We start from the raw sequence: 18,979 nt of genomic DNA, 5'->3' as shown, positions 1-18,979 counted from the left end.
GCTGAGTGTTTTCTGTTTCTCTGAGCATCGATTATAGATGGCCAAGCTAACAGTTATTGATCATCTTGAAATACTTCGAGGAAGTGTCTGTGCATCTTCCTGAACCTTTGTCAATGTAGTAAATAAACGAGCAATAGACTGTATATTAATAGATAATAAAAGTTATTTTCCAAAAAATAAATCCAGATTTTAACACAGGATGTTTATACTAGTACACAGGTGCTATAAAAGTAGACAGAGCTGAACTGCCTTTCGAAGTGGAGGATACTCCATTTGAATTGTGCTTAGTTGGTGTTAATGTACTAATCCCTAACCTGTTCCAAAAGCTATTATACTGTTGTAACTCATCCAGTTAGTCACTGGACTCAGGATATTGCTGAGGAAGATTCATTCATGTAATTTTCTCAAATGTCAAGGGTAGATTCTTAGATTTTAATCAAGTTACATTCAATCAATACTTGCCATTTATTGGAGTCAGTCTAGATGTCACTGCATAAAGACAAATTTTTCAGACCTCTTCATTATCTGGAGCGTTATATTATTGTTGAAAATTTTCCATTCATCAGCCAATTGTCTCACTTCATGAGGAAAATAATGAAGCATTACCCTGGGGCTGAGATGATTTGCCCCCGACAACCACAGCCATTGTGCTTTATCCAAAGTATGTATCCAACTATTGGAATTTTCCTCAATATCAAGGGTGGTCCAAAATTCCGTTCATCACCATATTTGAAATCAAATATCTCAGTTGAACCTGATCTCAGCATTATTGAATTGCATTATTGATGTCTCCTTCCAAAACCTATCTACCTCTATAAGAAAAGGAGTCAGTCAGTCATCCATAGCCTATTCATCTGAACAAAAGTTTGAAGCAGAGAGATATTTTCATTAATTTTCTTGCAAAGTTATGCTTCTCTTTATTACAAACGTACATTGATTGGTTGGCTCTAGTTTATACCATCTTGCTTTGAACACTACCACCAGAAGGAAGCATTTCTACCCAGAGCTTAGCTTCCTGAGCCAAGCTAAAAAGAAATGACAATATGTATTAGCTAAGGTTGTGTATCAAAAAGACCTGTGTGCCATGAATCTGAGATTAGGTTTTGACCTTGCTTTGATTGAGTTGATTTGAGTTGGCTGCGGGAATGTCAGATCCAGATTGACTGTTATTGGGTTGGATTTGATTTGGCTGTATTTCATTTGGGTTTGGGTTAGCTATGGCTAAATTCAGACTGGTTGTAGTTGCCCAACTTTCAAGTCAGGTTTTCATTTTACACCTTAGCAAATCTTTGTTTCTAGCTACACAGTCAAATCATTTGTTAATTTTAAACATAATTGGAACATTTAATGCTCTTTTATACTTAAAACTAAATGCAACCCATCTTTGTAATTTAAATTTTTTACCTCTAGTTTCATTCAGTTTAATCTACTCTGTGTTTCCCATAAAGTCAGTCGGTACATATCTTTGCTGGCAACTGAATGCAGACCAATGCATGGATAGGGCCATTCTGAGCACATTTCCACAATGTTCAGTCAGTACCAATACTTTACGTTGCCAAGAACTGTTTAGCCAAGGATACAACTTTGTCGGAGCACAGGTCACTATTATTACAGCTGGGATGTTTTCGGGGAAGGAATCTTGGTTGTATTAGCAATGACTATGAAACTCCATAACAATAAACCAGATGACCTAAAGGTTTTAGCAAATTTTCTTTTTCTGTTGTTCTTAATGTTGGTTGTTTGAAGGGACAGGATTCGAAACCCCAGTAAGGAATATATTAAAGAGGTGATTCAATGAGACAAATCTTTTAAAAATAAAATGGATATCTCACTCTAATGATTTTTTTTCAGATTAGCAATATACTGCTTCTAAAGATTAGACATGTTAAATGTTGCTTCCAGTATCAACGGTGACCTCTCAGATGTTGGAGTGATACTTACGCGCTTACAAAAATTGCAGTCTTGGTGCAGCCACTTACACATTTATGTTACTCCCTTCTCCATCTCCCCCCATCCCAAATTATTACTGATTGATCAGAGGTCTGATCAATCAGTAACAATATTTTGACAAGTAGCTTGTGGGTTGGATGGGTGAGACTAGAACTGGGGGAATGAGGAGGAACATTTTTACTCAGAGGGTGGTGTGAGAGTGGAACAAGCTGCCAGCAGGAGTGGTAGATACGGGTTCAATTTCAATTTTTAAGAGAAATTTGGATAAGTACGTGGGTGGGAGGGGTGTGGAGCGGTGTATGTTCCTGGTGCAGGTTGTTGAGACTAGGCAGAAGAACAGTTCAGCATGAACTAGATGGGCCAAAGGGCTTGTTTCTATGCTGTAGCATTTTATGACTCTGACTCTATGAATCAAGGAGAGGGAAATCTTTGCTGAATCCTTTTAATATATAAAAAATCCCCTTTGTTTTGAGCATATGGTTAATTAATATACCATGATATACCATAAATTTGCAGTGTTTTTGCAGAAGCTTCAATATTATTGCTTAAAAGCAGATGTGGAATTGAAATCCCTTTCACTTCTTCAACACAGCACAGACTATAACTGACAAGAATTGGCCCAACATCTCCTGCAGTAATGTCAGCTGAGAATATGTCAGTCTGAAACTGCCCAGTGTCTGTGTAGGTACTAGTAGATACTAAGTCATTGGTTGCTATAACTCTTACAATATCCAGCTTCAGAGATACAAATATTAACACATTGTCAGTTTGAATTATTCCTTTCCCAGAGTTTCCAACATCCAAACACAAAAGGCAATCAAATTCTTTGGTAGTAATGAAGGAAGGACAACATTAAATGCTAGTTAAATCACACACATCCAAATGGTACACAAATTGTAAAGAGGATAAAGTAACGAATATCACATACCCCAAAATGAAGAACTATGCTTTCGAAGTGGATTATCAATGACATGAATAAAACGTTTTAGGTTTTGTTATGCATTAACTTGTTTGGTAGTTTATCTAATCTGAACAGGATAAAATAATCAGCAATAATCATCAAAAAATTGCTTTCTAACTCCCTTGCATTCTCACCATTCTCATTCATTTTGACCTTTTTCAGGTAGATATATTTATCAACCTATGACCCCAGTAGAGCGTCTACCAAGCACATCAATCCCGATCAGCACAAGCAGCCATACAGATACCATCCAGCTGTCCATGTCGCTGACAGAACGTTTTCTAAAGACTTCTTCCTTCCTCAGGCCTCCATTCACACCCGACGCACCGAGGTACTGCACCATTTCCAAACTTTTTGTTGACAGCTATCGGGTCAAAAGGATTAATGGGAAGATGTGCTATGTTCAGCGTCAGCCTCAACCAGCCCCTGTTGTGCAGGACCAAAAGGCTGGAGATTACGTCAGTCAGACGACCTCCGTTTGTTCAAAGGGGCCAACTATGGCAGACAAGGTGACGGTCCCACAAATGAACCAGTGCTCCTCACCATCCGCCTCAGAGGATTCTGGGATAAATGCTTTAGGGCTCCACTACCCAGAATCATGTGATGATGACACAGAGGAGGATGAGGATGAAGATGAACTGAGTTCAGATGATGACTCTACTCCAGAGAGTCAGTGGGATCCAGATGATTGTGCTTTGCTTTCTCCTTCTCAATCCGCCATGGAAATTATTGAAAAAATTGAAACAACTGTTTAAGTTAAAGCAGCAAGGAAGCTTTCCTGCTATCTTCATTCATTCCAGATGATACAGATACAACCAAGGTTTATGAATTCCAAGATAAGTTGAAGATGTGCTCAGTATTTAATATAATTGTTTTGAAGTAATTAAAAACAAAAACTGATCAAAGCTTTCTCAATTATAAAATAGACAACTAATTAAAATATAATGCATGCAGATGGTAGGTGAATGATTGCTATGTCAACCTAGTGATTTAGACTGTGGAAAGACCAAAGGGGCCAAGACTTTTGAAGCTACCAAGCACAATATCAAAGCTGACAACTTTTTAATCCAGTACTTTGACTTTGGCATTCTCATAATTTGAACATCACACTCAAGCACAATTGAACACACAGCATCATTTGTACAAGTCCAGACTGTGTTTCCCTCCTGACTTGGGGGCGGGGGGATGGTGGGCTGGAAGTAGTGGGGAGGAGGAGAGAAGAGTAAAGACACAAGTAGATGATTTACAGTATATTAGGATTATTCCAATCACAGAGAGAATTACACAAAATGTGCATTCTGAAAAAAAAATCACCTTTTCCTAAGTCACAGATCAGTAAAGACATTAGGATCTAAAGTCTTGTTGTGCAACATGTCAAATGATTCCATCAATCCAATAATTTGTGGATATAATGCTGAATGAGTTACATTAACCCCGCATGAAAAAGTGCTTTCATTTTGGAGATACTTGTAAAATATACATTGTCATTAACTCAATATTGATTGTCAAGTATTTTTCTTGATGTTTACACTATTAGGATAGATACCTTTGTTACATTATTTAACTTGCTCTGTGCTGTTTTGTATTATACAGAAGATCATAGCTAAAATAAACTACTGGTTCAGGATTTCCTCAGTTAGCAATAAGGCTCATGTTGAGTGCACCTTTTCATTGAGACAGCAGATTGTGCACAATTAAACAGAATTTTGTGGGGGATGAAAAATGAAACAGACTTTTGCCAAATATATTCTTGATTTGGGAAGCACTGAATAGGACTCATGGAACACCATATTCAAATGACATGCTTGTGTACATATTGATAAAGGAGAACAGTGCCTGGTAATTGAGTAAATTAAAGAGGAATTAAGATTAACAAACTGAAAATTTGGCACTGTGACACAAGCTAAAGTACTCAAAACTTCTGATCTTTCTATAAATTTCAAGTGGATTGCCCAATGAAGGACGGAATTAGAACACAATAATGTTTTTTGTTCAGTTGGTGCCTGCCATGTGCAGTATGGCTAAATCTGTGTGCAATCCATGCTGCAAATAACACCAATCATTAATCCTAATTGCAACATATTGGTAGACATTGCAGTTGATGATCTGACTTTTTATGTGTATTTAATCTGTCAAGGTGCGATATACCACCAGTCACTCAATACCAGAAGCAAAGAAGAAGGCCATTTGGCTTCCAAATCTGTACCAACACTACATGAGTCACACTCCCCCATCCTTATCCCAAAGTACTGCCATTCTGTTCATAATCTTTATAATTCTACAATTCAAACTGCCTCCATTATAAAAACAAAGGAGCTGGTTGTGAATTGCAGGAGGAATGGAGATGGGCTAACCCCTGTTGACATCATTGGATCTGGGGTTGAGAAGGTGAACAGCTTTCCACATCACCGAGGTCCTCACATGGTCCGTACACACCAGCTGTGTGGTGAAAAAGGCACAGCAGCACCTCTTTCACCTCAGACGGTTGAGAAGGTTTGGTATGGGCCCCCAAATCCTAAGAACTTTCTACAGGGGCACAATTGAGAGCATCCTGACTAGCTGCATCACTGCCTGGTATGGGAACTATACCTCTCTTAATCGCAGGACTCTGCAGAGAGTGGTGCAGACAGCCCAGTGCATCTGTAGTTGTGTACTTCCCATTCAGGAACATTTACAAGGACAGGTGTGTAAAAAGGGTCCGTAGGATCATTGGGGACCCAAATCATTCCAACCATAACCTATTCCAGCTGCTACCATCCGGGAAGTGGCACCGCAGCATAAAAGCCAGGACCAACAGGCTCCAGGACAGCTTCTTCCACCAGGCCATCAGACTGATGAACTCATGCTGATTTGAGTGGACTCTATATTACATGGACTGCTCTATTTATTATAAATTACTATGATTGCACGTGGCACATTTAGTTGGAGACGTAACATAAAGATTTTTACTCCTCATGTATGAGAAGAATGTAAGAAATAAATTCAATTCAATTCATTTAAACCATTGGCAACCCTTTCCCATTTCTAACCACTCCCAAATGGAGATTTATATTTATCATGTAACTTTAGGTCCTTTTGCAAATCACCTGCATCATGCGTTCCCTATTTCTACATCCTTTCCATCAATGGAAACAGCTACTCCATCCATAACCTTAATAGCTTTAAATGTTATATTCCCTCCCTGGTACAAAGGAGGACATGAGATTATCGTGTCCATCCATATAACTGAAGTCATTTTCCCCAGGAATTGTATTTGTTAATATCTCCATTACCCTGTCCAAAGCTTTTCCACCTCCTGTAGACTGTGGTGCCCAGAACTCCCACTGGAGCTAAATCAGTGTTTCATACAATTAATTTTGAGTTCCTTGCTCTTGTACCCTCTGCCCCATTTATGAGGTCCAAGATCCTGTGTGCTTTTTTGACTTCTTCCACAGCCTGCCTGCCACTTTCATGGAACCCTCAGTTCTCTCCAATCTTGTCTCCCTTTTAGTTTTGTTCTTTTTACATTGGCTTTTCTCATTCCTTGAGCTCATTACTCAGGTTTAGATTTCATCTGCCACCCCTTACCCACTTCACCAGCAGATGGTAATCCACTTGAAGAGCTCATGCAGCGTCTGAGGAGACAAAGGGGTTGCCAAAGTTTCAGGTTGAGATTGTGCATCAGGACCAGATTCCAGCATCTGCAGTCCCTCATGGGCACCCAGTCCACAAATCTACTTATTGCACCTTGAAGTCTGTTACTATCTTAAGATTTCACTACACTCCTAAATTGTGTGTCATCTGCAAGTTCTAAAATTATGCCCTGAATAACCAGGTGCAACTCATTAAACATACCAAAACAAAACTTAAACCAGATTTTGGGGACGTCCTTCACACTTAGCCCCAGACTGAGAAAGAACCTTTCATTCCTCCTCTGTATCTTCTTTAATTCAGCCAGTTTTCAATCCACAGTGCTGTAGTCCCCTTTGCTTCAATCTCAACCCTGTTCTGTAGCACCTTAGCAAATACCTTTTGGAAATCTACATCTATTGCTTCAACTGCATTCCCCTCTCTGTTACTTCATCAAAAGAATCCTTAAAATTAGTTGGTTTTGCCTTTAACAAACCTATAAAGGCTTTCTCTAATCAACTCACACTTCTCCAAGTGCCTGCTAATTCTGACTCTGATTATTGATTCTTAAACTTTGCCCACTCTTGACATTAAATTAACTGGTCTGTAGTTATCCCGATGCCTTTTCTTGCAATAAGTATACACGAGGTAGACAGTTCGTACATCAGAATGTTTGCAACTTGTTTACATATGAACTATATCTATCTGATCATTTGGCTGTGTCTAATGTAGTCAGAACCAGAAAGATTTCTGTTTTAATATTGTCCCAATTTCATCAAAAATTACTGTCATTATATCCACCCCTTTTTAAGAATACCCTTAGATTATAATGTCACTGTTGTATCGTATTTTGGATGTAATTAAAGGGGGTAAATTAAAAGAGCAAAATGTAGAGCGCAATTTAGGAATAAATGTATACATGGTGAAGGCCAAGTAATAGTGTGAAATTTTAAACATCCTATGATAAAGGAAACATTCCTTTGATTGAAATTGTACAAGATCAGGAACAACAGTGATGATCAGAGTCTAACTATAAAAACTCCACTGAAGCAGAACTACTGAGGAAATGCAATCAAGTTTTTTAAGGCAAATAGGGTAACCAACTTCAGACCTAGCAGGGGTTCTTTTAGTACAAGTCTGACCTAGATAATATGTTTTTCATGACTGTGATATTTGTTGTAAACATGTCCGTGATGAACTTCAGACATAAATGCACGAACTCAGTTCCATCGTTTGAGAAGGGGAGGATATATCAGAGGACCTCAGAACTATAACTGAATTCAACAAAGGTTTCAGATCCAAATGGGAATTACAGAGGCATCTCTCTGCTACTCTTCGTAGAAAAATTCTTCACCAGGTACTCCTCAATTTCCCATTCTTACAGTGGAATAAAAGACCTGCTCCTCAAATTGCAGCCTGGATTCTGTACATCTTGAGGATATGTTTGTTCAGTCTTTCTCCCCACAATATTTTACCACACTTCCTGCCACAGTGGAACTGACCTGCAGGGCTCATATGAACCCTTAGGTTCTGTTGATTGTTAATGCAAGTGGCGCATTTCGCTGGAGGCTTCAATGTATACGTGATAAACAAGTGAACCTGATTCTGATTCTGAAAATGTTCAACTGCACTGCCTCTACTCCAGCACCACGATCACCGTAACTTCTGCAGTACACAGACCACATTTGGAGGCCAAGTTTCAAGCCATTCTCACATCATTTAATGAAGGATACAAGAGGATGGGCATTATGTTGGACACACACACACACACCAGTGTTTTACCAACATTGTAATCTGACAATGAAATTTCACCAGACTCTGGAAAATGTAGAGCACTTGTTAAATTTTAGGAATGCCTCTTAGTGATCAGACACTGATGATGAAATTTGCCATTCTCTTCACAATGCCAGGATAATATATTGGCCTACAAAAATGACAATTTGAAGTCAGGAGCCTGAACCCAGCACAAACCTGGCAGTGAGACTTGCTCTCCTGTGTGCTCCTGACTCTGGGACCAAACACAGTCAGAACCTCAGGAACATCAGAGGGATACCACCAAAGATGTCTCAGCAAATTCCTCTAAATCTACCGTCAGGAGAAGTGAACCGTTCTCACTGTTCTCTCCCAAGCCAATGTCTGCAACATTAATGTTATAATTACATTCAATCAGCTCCTTTGGGAAGGCCACACCAATCACCTTCCAAAATCAGGCTCCTAAAACCATTATTTTTTTGGTAGGAGAATATCAGCTGGAAACAGCCTTTGGACATGGCCTTTGAAAATCCTGAAATGGAGAAGGGACATTCAGGGTGGCATTGCCAACTTCAAGGCCACTTCTTGGGAGTATGCAGAATCCCAGACTCAACCACAGAAGAAGTGAACCTCCTCATCTGCTGTTCCTGTCAGGTATCTCCTGAACCATCTATTGAAGAGACCATAGGACCCATATTGGTCTTCTCTTTCACCCTAGAGTCCACGGAACATGAGAGGAAGCAAGTTATCTCTGATCTCAAGGACTCCCTAAGTGGAAGAAACAAACATACAGTAAATAGCTTTATGGTCACATTTTTGGGACCAAACAAAGGTATGTGCTTGATGGTATGTGAAGCAAAGAGGATTTTAGGTATAAACTATACCTTCTACTCACTGTCAGCAATGTGTACTCATGAATCTACAGCAGAAGATGCTTCAACTCATTTATCAACTGGAGATTGCCAAAGAAACCATTTCACGAAGTCAGATTCTTCTGTGCTCCCCTGTCCCACCTGTTCAAAAGTGACAGCAGCATTTCAAGAGGACTGGCACAAATAGCCCTGTAACAGGAACTTGAAGCCTCTGTTCATCCTTGGAATAGTCATAAGAAGGGCAATTGAAACCTGTGTATGGGTGACAGAATTACTCCACTGTGTATGATCTTCGCTGTCTTTAGATACACTTCCCTTAGAGTTGGGAAGAAAAAAAAAACAATTTTTTCACAACTGATTACTCCCTAATGGTCTTTGTGGGAAGTACAGTTCTGTGTATATCATACAGACATCATATCAGGTTAGATCTTTTGCCTCCATTAGCAACTGGATTGCTTGCTAAAGTTGATTAGTAAGGGTTACACATGAAAAAAATGATGACTTCTACGTGGCCTTTTCTTGTGGAACCATAGCTCTGTAAACAATTCAATTCCCTCAATGAGAGGAGAGGATGGGCTTTTAGTGAGAAAAGGGGAAAAGTAAGTAAACTGGTTGGCAAACAAGAACATAATTCAAATCATAGTCCAAATACGTGGCAGTTGGAAAGTAACATTGCTTTCCTAATTTAGATACTTCCATGTTTACTTATCTTTGTACCAAAGAAGCCTTTTACAATTTGTATGCTTAAATTTCCCTGGAACTTTTAGATACCTACATGTGTCTATGTCTATGACCACAATGCTATTACAGTGCCAGTGACCAGGATTCAATTCTGCCACCCTCTGTAAGGAGTTTGTATGTTCTCCCCGTAACTGCATAGGTTTTCTCCAGGTGCTCCAGTTTCCTCCCACATTCCAAAGACATATGGGTTAGTAGGCTAATGAGTCACATGGGCTTATTTGAGCAATGTGGACTTGTTGGGCTAGAAGGGCCTGTTACTATGCTGCGTCTGTGAGTACATTAAAAAAATAAAATTAATGAATTTTAGCGTATCACTTTCCAACTCAAATTCTCATGTGTCTATTTGATCGTGGATATACTAATTTTGGTGTTATTAGAGTCAGTATGTTCAAGTATAGATAATAATAATGTTAATTCGTACAAATGTAATCAACTGATTTTTGTGGTTTGTTAATATTCATTTAATTATATATAAATTTAATTAAAAATAGCTCAGAATTTTACAAGATATGTTATTAGACAGAGGATTCAAAGCCTATGTGGAAACAGAATCAGTCTATTAGCAACATAGCAAAATGACACACAATTTTACGCAGTAATTAATAATGTTATCCCTATAAATTTTAGACTTTAATGGAATCTTAGTGATTATATCCTGTTATAATATATTCACATAACTAAATATGCCATGCAATGGCAAAATAAGGAAATACATATGCATACCTGTTGGCACTTTGGTAGAAGAAATGAAAGGGTTCACTTTTTTCGTAAATGGAGAGAAAATACAAAAAAAACTGAGGTGCAAGGGGATTTGGGAGTCCTTGTGCAGGATTCCCTAAAGGTTCATTCACAGGTTGTATCTGTGGTGAGGAAGGCAAGTGCAATGTTAGAATTCATTTCAAGAGGACGAGAGTGTAAAAGCAAGGATGTAATGTTGAGACTTTATAAAGCACTGGTGAGGCCTGACTTGGAGTATTGTGAGCAGTTTTATCTTAGAAAGGATGTGCTGAAACTTGAGAGGATTCAAAGGCAGTTCACGAAAATGGTTCCAGAATTGAATGGCTTGTCGTATGAAGAGCGTTTGATGGGCCCTGTATTCACTAGAATTTAGAAGAACGATCTCACCGAAATCCATCAAAGGGTGAAAGGCCTTGATAGAGTAGATGTGGAGAGAATATTTCCTGTGGTGGAAGAGACTAAGACTCCGACGACACAGGGTGTCCTTTTCGAATGGAGATGAGGAGGAATTTCTTTAGCCAGCGAGTGGTGAATCTGTGGAATTCTTTGCCACAGACAGCTGTGGAGGTCAAGTCTTTGTGTATATTTAAGGCAGAGGTTGATAGATTCTTGATTGGTCAGGGCATGAAGGGATACGGAGAGAAGGCAGGAGATTGGGGCTGAGAGGAAAATTGGATCAGCTATGATGAAATTGCGGAGCAGACTCGACGGGCCAAATGGCCTAATTCTGCTCCTATATCTTATGGACTTAATAGTAATCGTGTAGAAGCAGCTTCCAAAACCTTCAGCTAATCTTACAGACCAACCCTGTCTAATACTTGTGGATTCTGGATTTACACATTTTTTTTATCTTTCACATCTAAATGAAATGAAGTTCCAATTTGCATGTGTTTTTCAGAGAGAAGAGATGGGAGGTATTCTTAACAAAAAGTGGAAAAGAACATTTCTGTATGTATTACCAAATTAGGTATTTCCAAATGCAATTTTCTTGGCACAGGAGAATTCATTTTTTCACAGCTTGCAAGCTTTGCAAGAATTCCCTGATTCCAGGTATTTTTGGCTACCATTCTTTTTAATATGCATGTTGTGATTCAGACTTCAGAAAGTGGTGAGCTCATTCCTTTGTCGGACTACCAAATGTCATTAACCTAAACCAATACACAAATTTAACACGAGCTCAGAAATGTTTAAGGCTAGTTCCTGAGAAGGATCGTGTTGATATTTATCATTCATGTCAGCTTTGCAGCTTTGTTTTATTTTTTACTTTACCAAATCATAAAGTATTTGTCATTTCCTCTCAAAAGTAAAAGAAATCCCTTATGAAAACAGATATAAATAATAAATTGAAATGAAGTTATAATACTGCTTAGAATCCCCTTGCTCTGTCAGGCAGGCACCTCCCAGTCTCCACCCAGCAAATAGGAGTCACCTGCTTCTCGTTTCCAACTCATCACCTGCAGCCTATTTACACCCCGTGTGCATCTACAGTCCTCGTATCATTCATTTGAACCAGCCATCCTCAGCCACTGGCAACCTTCAGTTGCCTTGTCATGTTAAGTATCTGTTCTCTCTTGCTTTGTGGTCCTTCACAGCTTGTTACTTTGCAGTTTATTGCTGCTCACCACTAAATCATTTCCACTGCTCTGCATTTGGGTCGTCTCCTCTAAATTTCCTGACCTGCTCCAGGATTAGTTTGCTTTCCACATGGAGTGACATCTCAATAAACTTTCCTATTTTTCCTTCTTCCCCATTAGACTCGTACTCTCAAATGCACCGGGTATACCTGCCAAGTTAAACATCTGTTGACTAAATCTATTTGACCGCTAACTGTAAATGGCTTCAAGAAGGTATATTTCCTTCATGGGCATCAATGCGTTCACTCAGTCCTGTGAAGAAACATTAATTCCCAACACCATCTCGCTGTCAATCAAAGTACATAATACAAGAGCAAAATACTGTAAAAGTTGGAAATCTGAGGTAAAATAGAGAATATTGGAAATTACCAGTCAAACAGGCACCTTTTGTGGAGAGTTCATGTCAAAGATCTTTCATCAAAAGTGGAAATCAGTCAGAGTTAGAACAAGTCTTAAGCTACAGAGAAAGGTGGAAAGAAGAACACAAGGGGATGAATGAAAGTTTAAATAATCAAAAAGAATTATACCTTTTTCAAACTGATCTTTCATTATTCAGTAATCCCTTTACCAATCATTTTCACTATCTGATCTTCACTAAGTCTATCATCTTACCCATCCTGCCTCCAACTTACCAAAAAACTTCCCACTTGCTTTCTCCTGCACTCTCCCTTTTCTCTGTACCTTGTAACTTGCCGATTTTTAATTTTCATACTTCTGATAATAAGACATTGCCTTGGAACATTTTCTTGTTTATCTCTCCAGAGTTACTGCTTGACCAGTTTAGTATTTTCAGCATGAATTGTGTTGAATTAAAATTAATTATTCAAACACTCCCTTCCAACGTTCTAAACAAGGAGACCATCCATTTACATATTGAATAATCAAAGTAATTGATCTTTTGGAGAAAATAACTCTTCACCATCAAGTGTTATGCTTCAAGTTTTCACTGAGGAAATTAATTCTCCTGAATACATTTGAATCTTGAATTTTTCAATGTGTAAACTTCCATTCTGATAGTCCAGGTCAATTTCAGTTTGCCAAAATGGGAACTTTTTTGTTTACAGCTAATGTTCAGAGAACATATGCAACATTGCAAACTTTTCATTATAGACTTACTTTAGTGCTGAATTATAGGAAGGAAAACTGCTAAATTGCTAATGAAAGGAACCTTTGGAACCAACTGGGAACAGATTGTGAAGGATTGGAGAAGTAATCAATCTCCAATCTTCACTCTGGTGTTTTTCTCACTTAATGTGGCTTGCTGTACACATTAAAAATGTATGTTGCTTGTTTCTAATAAAGCCTCCAATTCTTTCATCCATCTAAAGATTCTTGCAAATGATATATAAAGTGCTAAATGTGCATGGAATAATATTTGTCTCATAAAGGAAAAGTACAAAATAGGAATGGGTTATTAAAAACTTAAGTAAAAACACCATTAGGAAGTAAACATAAATCTGAAAAATGGAGTTAAATTAAACCATGTATGAGTTAGGCATGTGGTCACAGGCATTTACAAAAAAGACTGTATTTAGGATGTGGTGAGAAAGTTCGTCATATGATTCCAGGACAGAACAGAGGAAATAAAGAAGAAATGCTAACCAGAGAATGGGAAAATTGGGACTTTTGGATTAATTCAAGTTGGAAATCTGATGAATATTAATGTTAGTGATACAGTTTATCATGCACAATATTGTGGGCCAAAGGGCCTGTACTGTGCTGTAATATTCTATGTTCTATGTTTTATCTGAAGAAGAGCAAGGCATCTCAGTCACCACTTCTCCTTTTGGGCTTTACACCAAAACTTTAGACTTAGGGATATAATAGCAAAGGGCAGATCAGTTATATTAGCATAGTGTTGCCATGTGGTGTAGATACAGCAATGAACAGTGAGGAATATCTTCCTGGAAGGCTCAGTGCCACTTTGCCACTTTGAATGCTACATCATAAACAGATGTCCTAAGTGGGAGCCATTGTGGATACAAGGAATGGAGCTAATGAAGAATGTAAACCTCTGGACTTCCTTAGGTTTCCTTCGTTTTGACATCCCAAATGAAAAATTTAATAGGAATGGTATCATTGGATGTTACAAGACAAATGACAATACTAATAAAGACCAATGAAGCACAGTATCTCCCAGTGATGGTAACACTTATTAATTTCACACAGCTGACCCTAATGAACATATTAACTAGGATAATGGTGCATTGTCTTTAACTGACTATTCAGAGGGCATTGGAACAAAATCTTCCTTCAAGGGAACTATTAACATGAAGAAAATCCATCAACTCAGAGAATGACATGACATGATCCAATGGCAATGTTAAAGCTCCTTGAATCCAATCAATTAATATACTGTATCTGCCAAGTCACTCCTGCATCACTTCCACCCCCTTGGTGGGGGTGAATTAGAAAACTCTTTTCACAGTTCGAACTTGTTAAATAGAACAATAGAACTGATTTAATCTGAGCCTAACCATGGGACCATTTACAATTATCAATTAACCTACCAGCTGGTACACCTTTGGAGTATGGGAGAAAGCTAGAGTACCTGGAGGAAACCCATGTTATAACGGGGAGAATGTACAAACTCCTTACAGGCGGTGACGGGAATTGAACCCGGGTCACCTGTACTGTAAAGCATTATGGTAAGCACTACACCTTAAACTACCTCAAATACTAAACTGATCAAATCCATGCAAGGGATGAAAGTGGTAACGTCCATTTACAAATTAGACTTTCCAGCTTGGATTTGCAGTGGATTACTCAAACAGGAATCATGGTTTCCAAGCATGCTTGGTCCCTTGCCCGTAGCTTCCATGGTATTAGGATGAAGGCAAATACTTCATATCTTTTATTGAGATCATATACCATGCTGACATCCAATTTCCATGTTTACAGACTCCAGAAGCTTTCAGTCAAAGATGATAGTCTTCCAGCCCATACTCTACACAATTATTCTCTGAGGAGCTGTGCTAGACCCAACCAAAACAGTAATAGAAAATCTTTACACCTTTGCTTTCATGGCACAATCTGTGAAACTTGCTGGCGTCAGCTTAATTTTACCTCAGCTTACTCAATTTGATACCCATGTACAGCAACCAATGTTAGATGATTTTTCATTTTCGGTATTACAACTATTTGTAAATTCCTGTTGGATCTTTGAGCTATTTTGATTTCCACTGGGGAAAAAATCTTTATATATATATATAAAGCACAGGACTTTAACTCTATAAAGTATCACTTTCAGGAGAGAAGGGAAATCAGAAATGTGTTTCAAGATTCAAGATTCAAGATCCAAGTTTATTTATTACACATATATCAAAACATACAGTGAAATGCATCATTTGTGTTAACAACCAACACAGTCAGCATGGCCCACAAGTGTGGCTACATTACTAGCCACTACAAGCAATAGATTCTGGCCTTACCTGTGGCCTATCTGAATTAAAAAACTACTGGCAGTGAATTCACAATGCTGTTCTGAGTCAAGTTTACAAAAAATGGTTATTTGCTCAGGAAGAGAATATTGTTAACTAATTCAGAGCTGCTGAAAGCAGACGCTGGACTCCCCTGTGGTTGCTCTGAGATCATTTACAATTAATCAATATGAATCTCTGCGGTGCACTACAGTGAAAGCTTACTGCAAGTGCACTGAAATCTTCTTTCAAAAATGTAATTAATATCATGGGAAAAACAAAATGTGCTTTACTTATTATTATATAAACTAAATTTTGTTATATCTGACAGTTTTTTCATTCAATGAAATTAGTAACTAAATCAACTTGCCATTAACTGATCTTTATCAAATTTATGGCAGAGGTGCTGCTATTGTCATCAGCTGCTCCAGGTTTGCAAATAACCTCTTCCTCAATGTCAACAAGAGAAAGGAGATGGTTATCAGAGAATTTGCACTACTCACACCCCTCTTTGCATTGGTGGCACTGAAGTGGAAACTACGAGCGGTTTCATTCTCCTAGGAGCGCATATCTTGCACAATGTTTCACCGTCCCAAGAACACATTATACACAGTCAGGAAAGCTCACCAACACCTCTACTTTTTTGAGCAGTCTGAATAGAGCTGGACTATGCGCATCCATTGTTGTAATGTGAGCATTATTAAAATTAAGTTAATACTAATTAGGATAATGGGGGGTTTTACTTCCGTTCTTTTTACTTCTAGTGGGCTTTGTATATAGTGTTCCTGCCATGCCGTACGGGTTGTGAAAGCCTCTGTATATACATAATGTTTTGTTGTTCGGGATAAAGTGGTTTCTTTGGGCATGAAGTTGTCGAGTGTGCCTTTTTCAAAGCAGAAGTTACCACATATTTTTGGCAACGAGGTAATCTGGTTTTGTGGACGTGTCAGCACGTTTCGAATGGGAACAGCAGCGCCGGTAAGGAGCCTCATGTTCAGATGGCTACGTTTGGGACTATTGTTGAATTTGTGGAGGTTACAGAGCTGAGCAAAAACTTTTTCACCCAGAGAGTTATGGGTCTGTGGAATGCTCTACCTCAGAAGGCAGTGGGGGCCAATTCTCTGGATGCTTTCAAGAAAGAGTCAGATAGGGCTCTTAATGATAGCGGAGTCAAGGGATATGGGGAGAAGGCAGGAACGGGGTACTGATTGTGGATGATCAGCCATGATCACAGTGAATGGTGGTGCTGGCTCGAAGGGCCGAATGGCCTACTCCTGCACCTATCGTCTATTATCTATGAGGAAAGGTTGGGACACTTTTTCTGTGCTAATGGAATTACTGAGGAGGCTAAGAAACGCTCTATTCTCCTGAGTGTGTGTGGGGCAAAGACTTACAAGCTAATAAGCAATTTAGCAGCACCACAGAAACCGGGGGACTTTCCATATGACGAACTGGTCAAGCTCGTGGGGAACCACTACAATCCGAAACCTTCTGTGATAGTCGAACGGTGTAAGTTTCACAGCCGTTTCAGGAAGCCAGGTCAGTCTGTGGCCAATTTTGTGGCCGAGCTTCAGCAGATGTCAGAGCATTGTGATTTCGGAGTGGTGTTCGATGACATGCTCCGTGATCGATTGGTATGCGACATTAATAATGACGGCATACAACGCCGCCTGTTAGGGGAAACCCCACCACTGACTTTCAAGAAAGCCTTAGAGATTGCCCAAGGCATGGAGATGGCTGCTAATAATGTCAAGGATATCCAGAAAGGACATGGGGGGGTCGCAGTCGGTGACAGTGCACCAAGTCAGGAGGGAGACTGGTAAACAGGCAAAGCGGGTGGAATGTTTCTGGTGTGGAGGGACACACTATGCAAATGATTGCAAATTCAAAGACACTGTCTGCCATGCTTGTAGCAAAAAGGGACATTTAGCTAAAAAGTGCAGAAGTTCAAAGGGTAAGATTAAGCCTGGGCAGGAGAAAGCTCAACAGGCTCAGGCAGCCACACACCATCTAGAAGAAGCAGATGAAGAGGCAGCGTGTGCCTACAACATGTTTGCAGTGGAAACAGATGAGGAACCACCTGAACCATATTATGCCACAGTCACTGTCAGGGGAAAGGACATGAAGTTTGAGATTGATTCAGGGGCTACTGCATTGGTCATTAGTGAGGAGACCTACAGGAGGACATGGGGGTCCAACCTGCCTCCAATCAGACCGTCAAAGCTCAAACTTAGGACCTATACGGGCAGCCCATACCTCATTTAGGGGTGTTATATGTGGACATTTCAGCCGGGGGTCAGAAGGCTGAAGCCAGGCTAGTGATAGCTAAGGGCGGGGTCCCAGCCTTTTGGGTTGCAATTGGCTTCGCAAAATCTGGCTAATTTGGCATGAAATTAAGTATGCGCACACGACGGAGGACATTCTGCAGTGGTACAGTGACGTTTTCAGGGAGGAGCTGGGAACACTGAAGGGTGTAACAGTGAAACTCCATGTCGACCCTGAGGCTACACCACATTTTTTAAGCCCAATTCAGTGCCCTGTGCCATGAAAGGCAAAGTCGAGGAGGAGCTGGAAAGTTTACAGAGGCTGGGCATTATTCAGCCCGTCCATTTTTCAAGCTGGGCGGCTCCCATTGTTCCAACTTTGAAGGCAGACAAAATGGTGAGGATATGTGGGGATTATATGCTCATGGTTAATCTAGGCTGGAGGAGTACCCATTGCCACGGGTGGATGACCTGTTTGTGACCCTGTCAGGGGGTAAGCTGTTCACAAAGCTGGACATGAGCCACGCCTACACAGCTGCTGCTCGACGAGGATTCAAAGGAGTACGTCACAATTAATACGCACAAGGGTTTATTCAAGTACAATCGCCTGGTGTTTGGAGTGGCGTCCAGCCCTGCCATTTTCCAAAGGACAATGGACACTTTGCTGCAGGGGATTCCACACGTAGCAGTGTACCTTGATGATAGTTTGATCATGGGGGCTACGGAGGTGGAGCATCTGGCTAATTTAGAATGGGTGCTGAAGAGGCTCGCAGATGCAGGGCTGTGATTGAAACACGGAAAATGTGTGTTCCTGGCATTGAGTGTGACTTACCTGGGACACAAGATCACAGCTGAGGGGCTTTGTTCGGTGGAGGACAAAGTGAGAGCTATTAAGGAGGCCCTAAGCCCTAAGACTGTCACGGAACTCAGATCATTTTTGGGCATGGTGAATTATTATGGCAAGTTTCTTCCAGACCTCTCAAGGATTTTGACCTGACTGTATAAGCTGCTTCACAATGACACTAAGTGGCAGTGGGGT

At 39.8% G+C, this 18,979-nt stretch overlaps 1 protein-coding gene across 1 annotated transcript in view; it reads left to right on the top strand.

The window, feature by feature from the left end:
• The window catches only part of c6h3orf70 (chromosome 6 C3orf70 homolog), a 44,208-nt gene extending 26,735 nt beyond the window's left edge, over positions 1-17,473 (top strand). Inside the window, exon 2 of the mRNA XM_063051805.1 lies at positions 3,074-17,473. Within this exon, the coding sequence (XP_062907875.1) occupies positions 3,074-3,666 (593 nt within the window). The 3' untranslated portion in view covers positions 3,667-17,473. The remainder of the gene's footprint in view (positions 1-3,073) is intronic.
• Positions 17,474-18,979: the final 1,506 nt, after the last annotated feature.

This window comes from Mobula hypostoma, chromosome 6 (genome assembly GCF_963921235.1).
Source record: "Mobula hypostoma chromosome 6, sMobHyp1.1, whole genome shotgun sequence".
Classification (NCBI taxonomy): domain Eukaryota; kingdom Metazoa; phylum Chordata; class Chondrichthyes; order Myliobatiformes; family Myliobatidae; genus Mobula; species Mobula hypostoma.
Note: the sequence above shows the minus strand (reverse complement) of the source record. Positions and strands in the feature narration are given on the sequence as shown.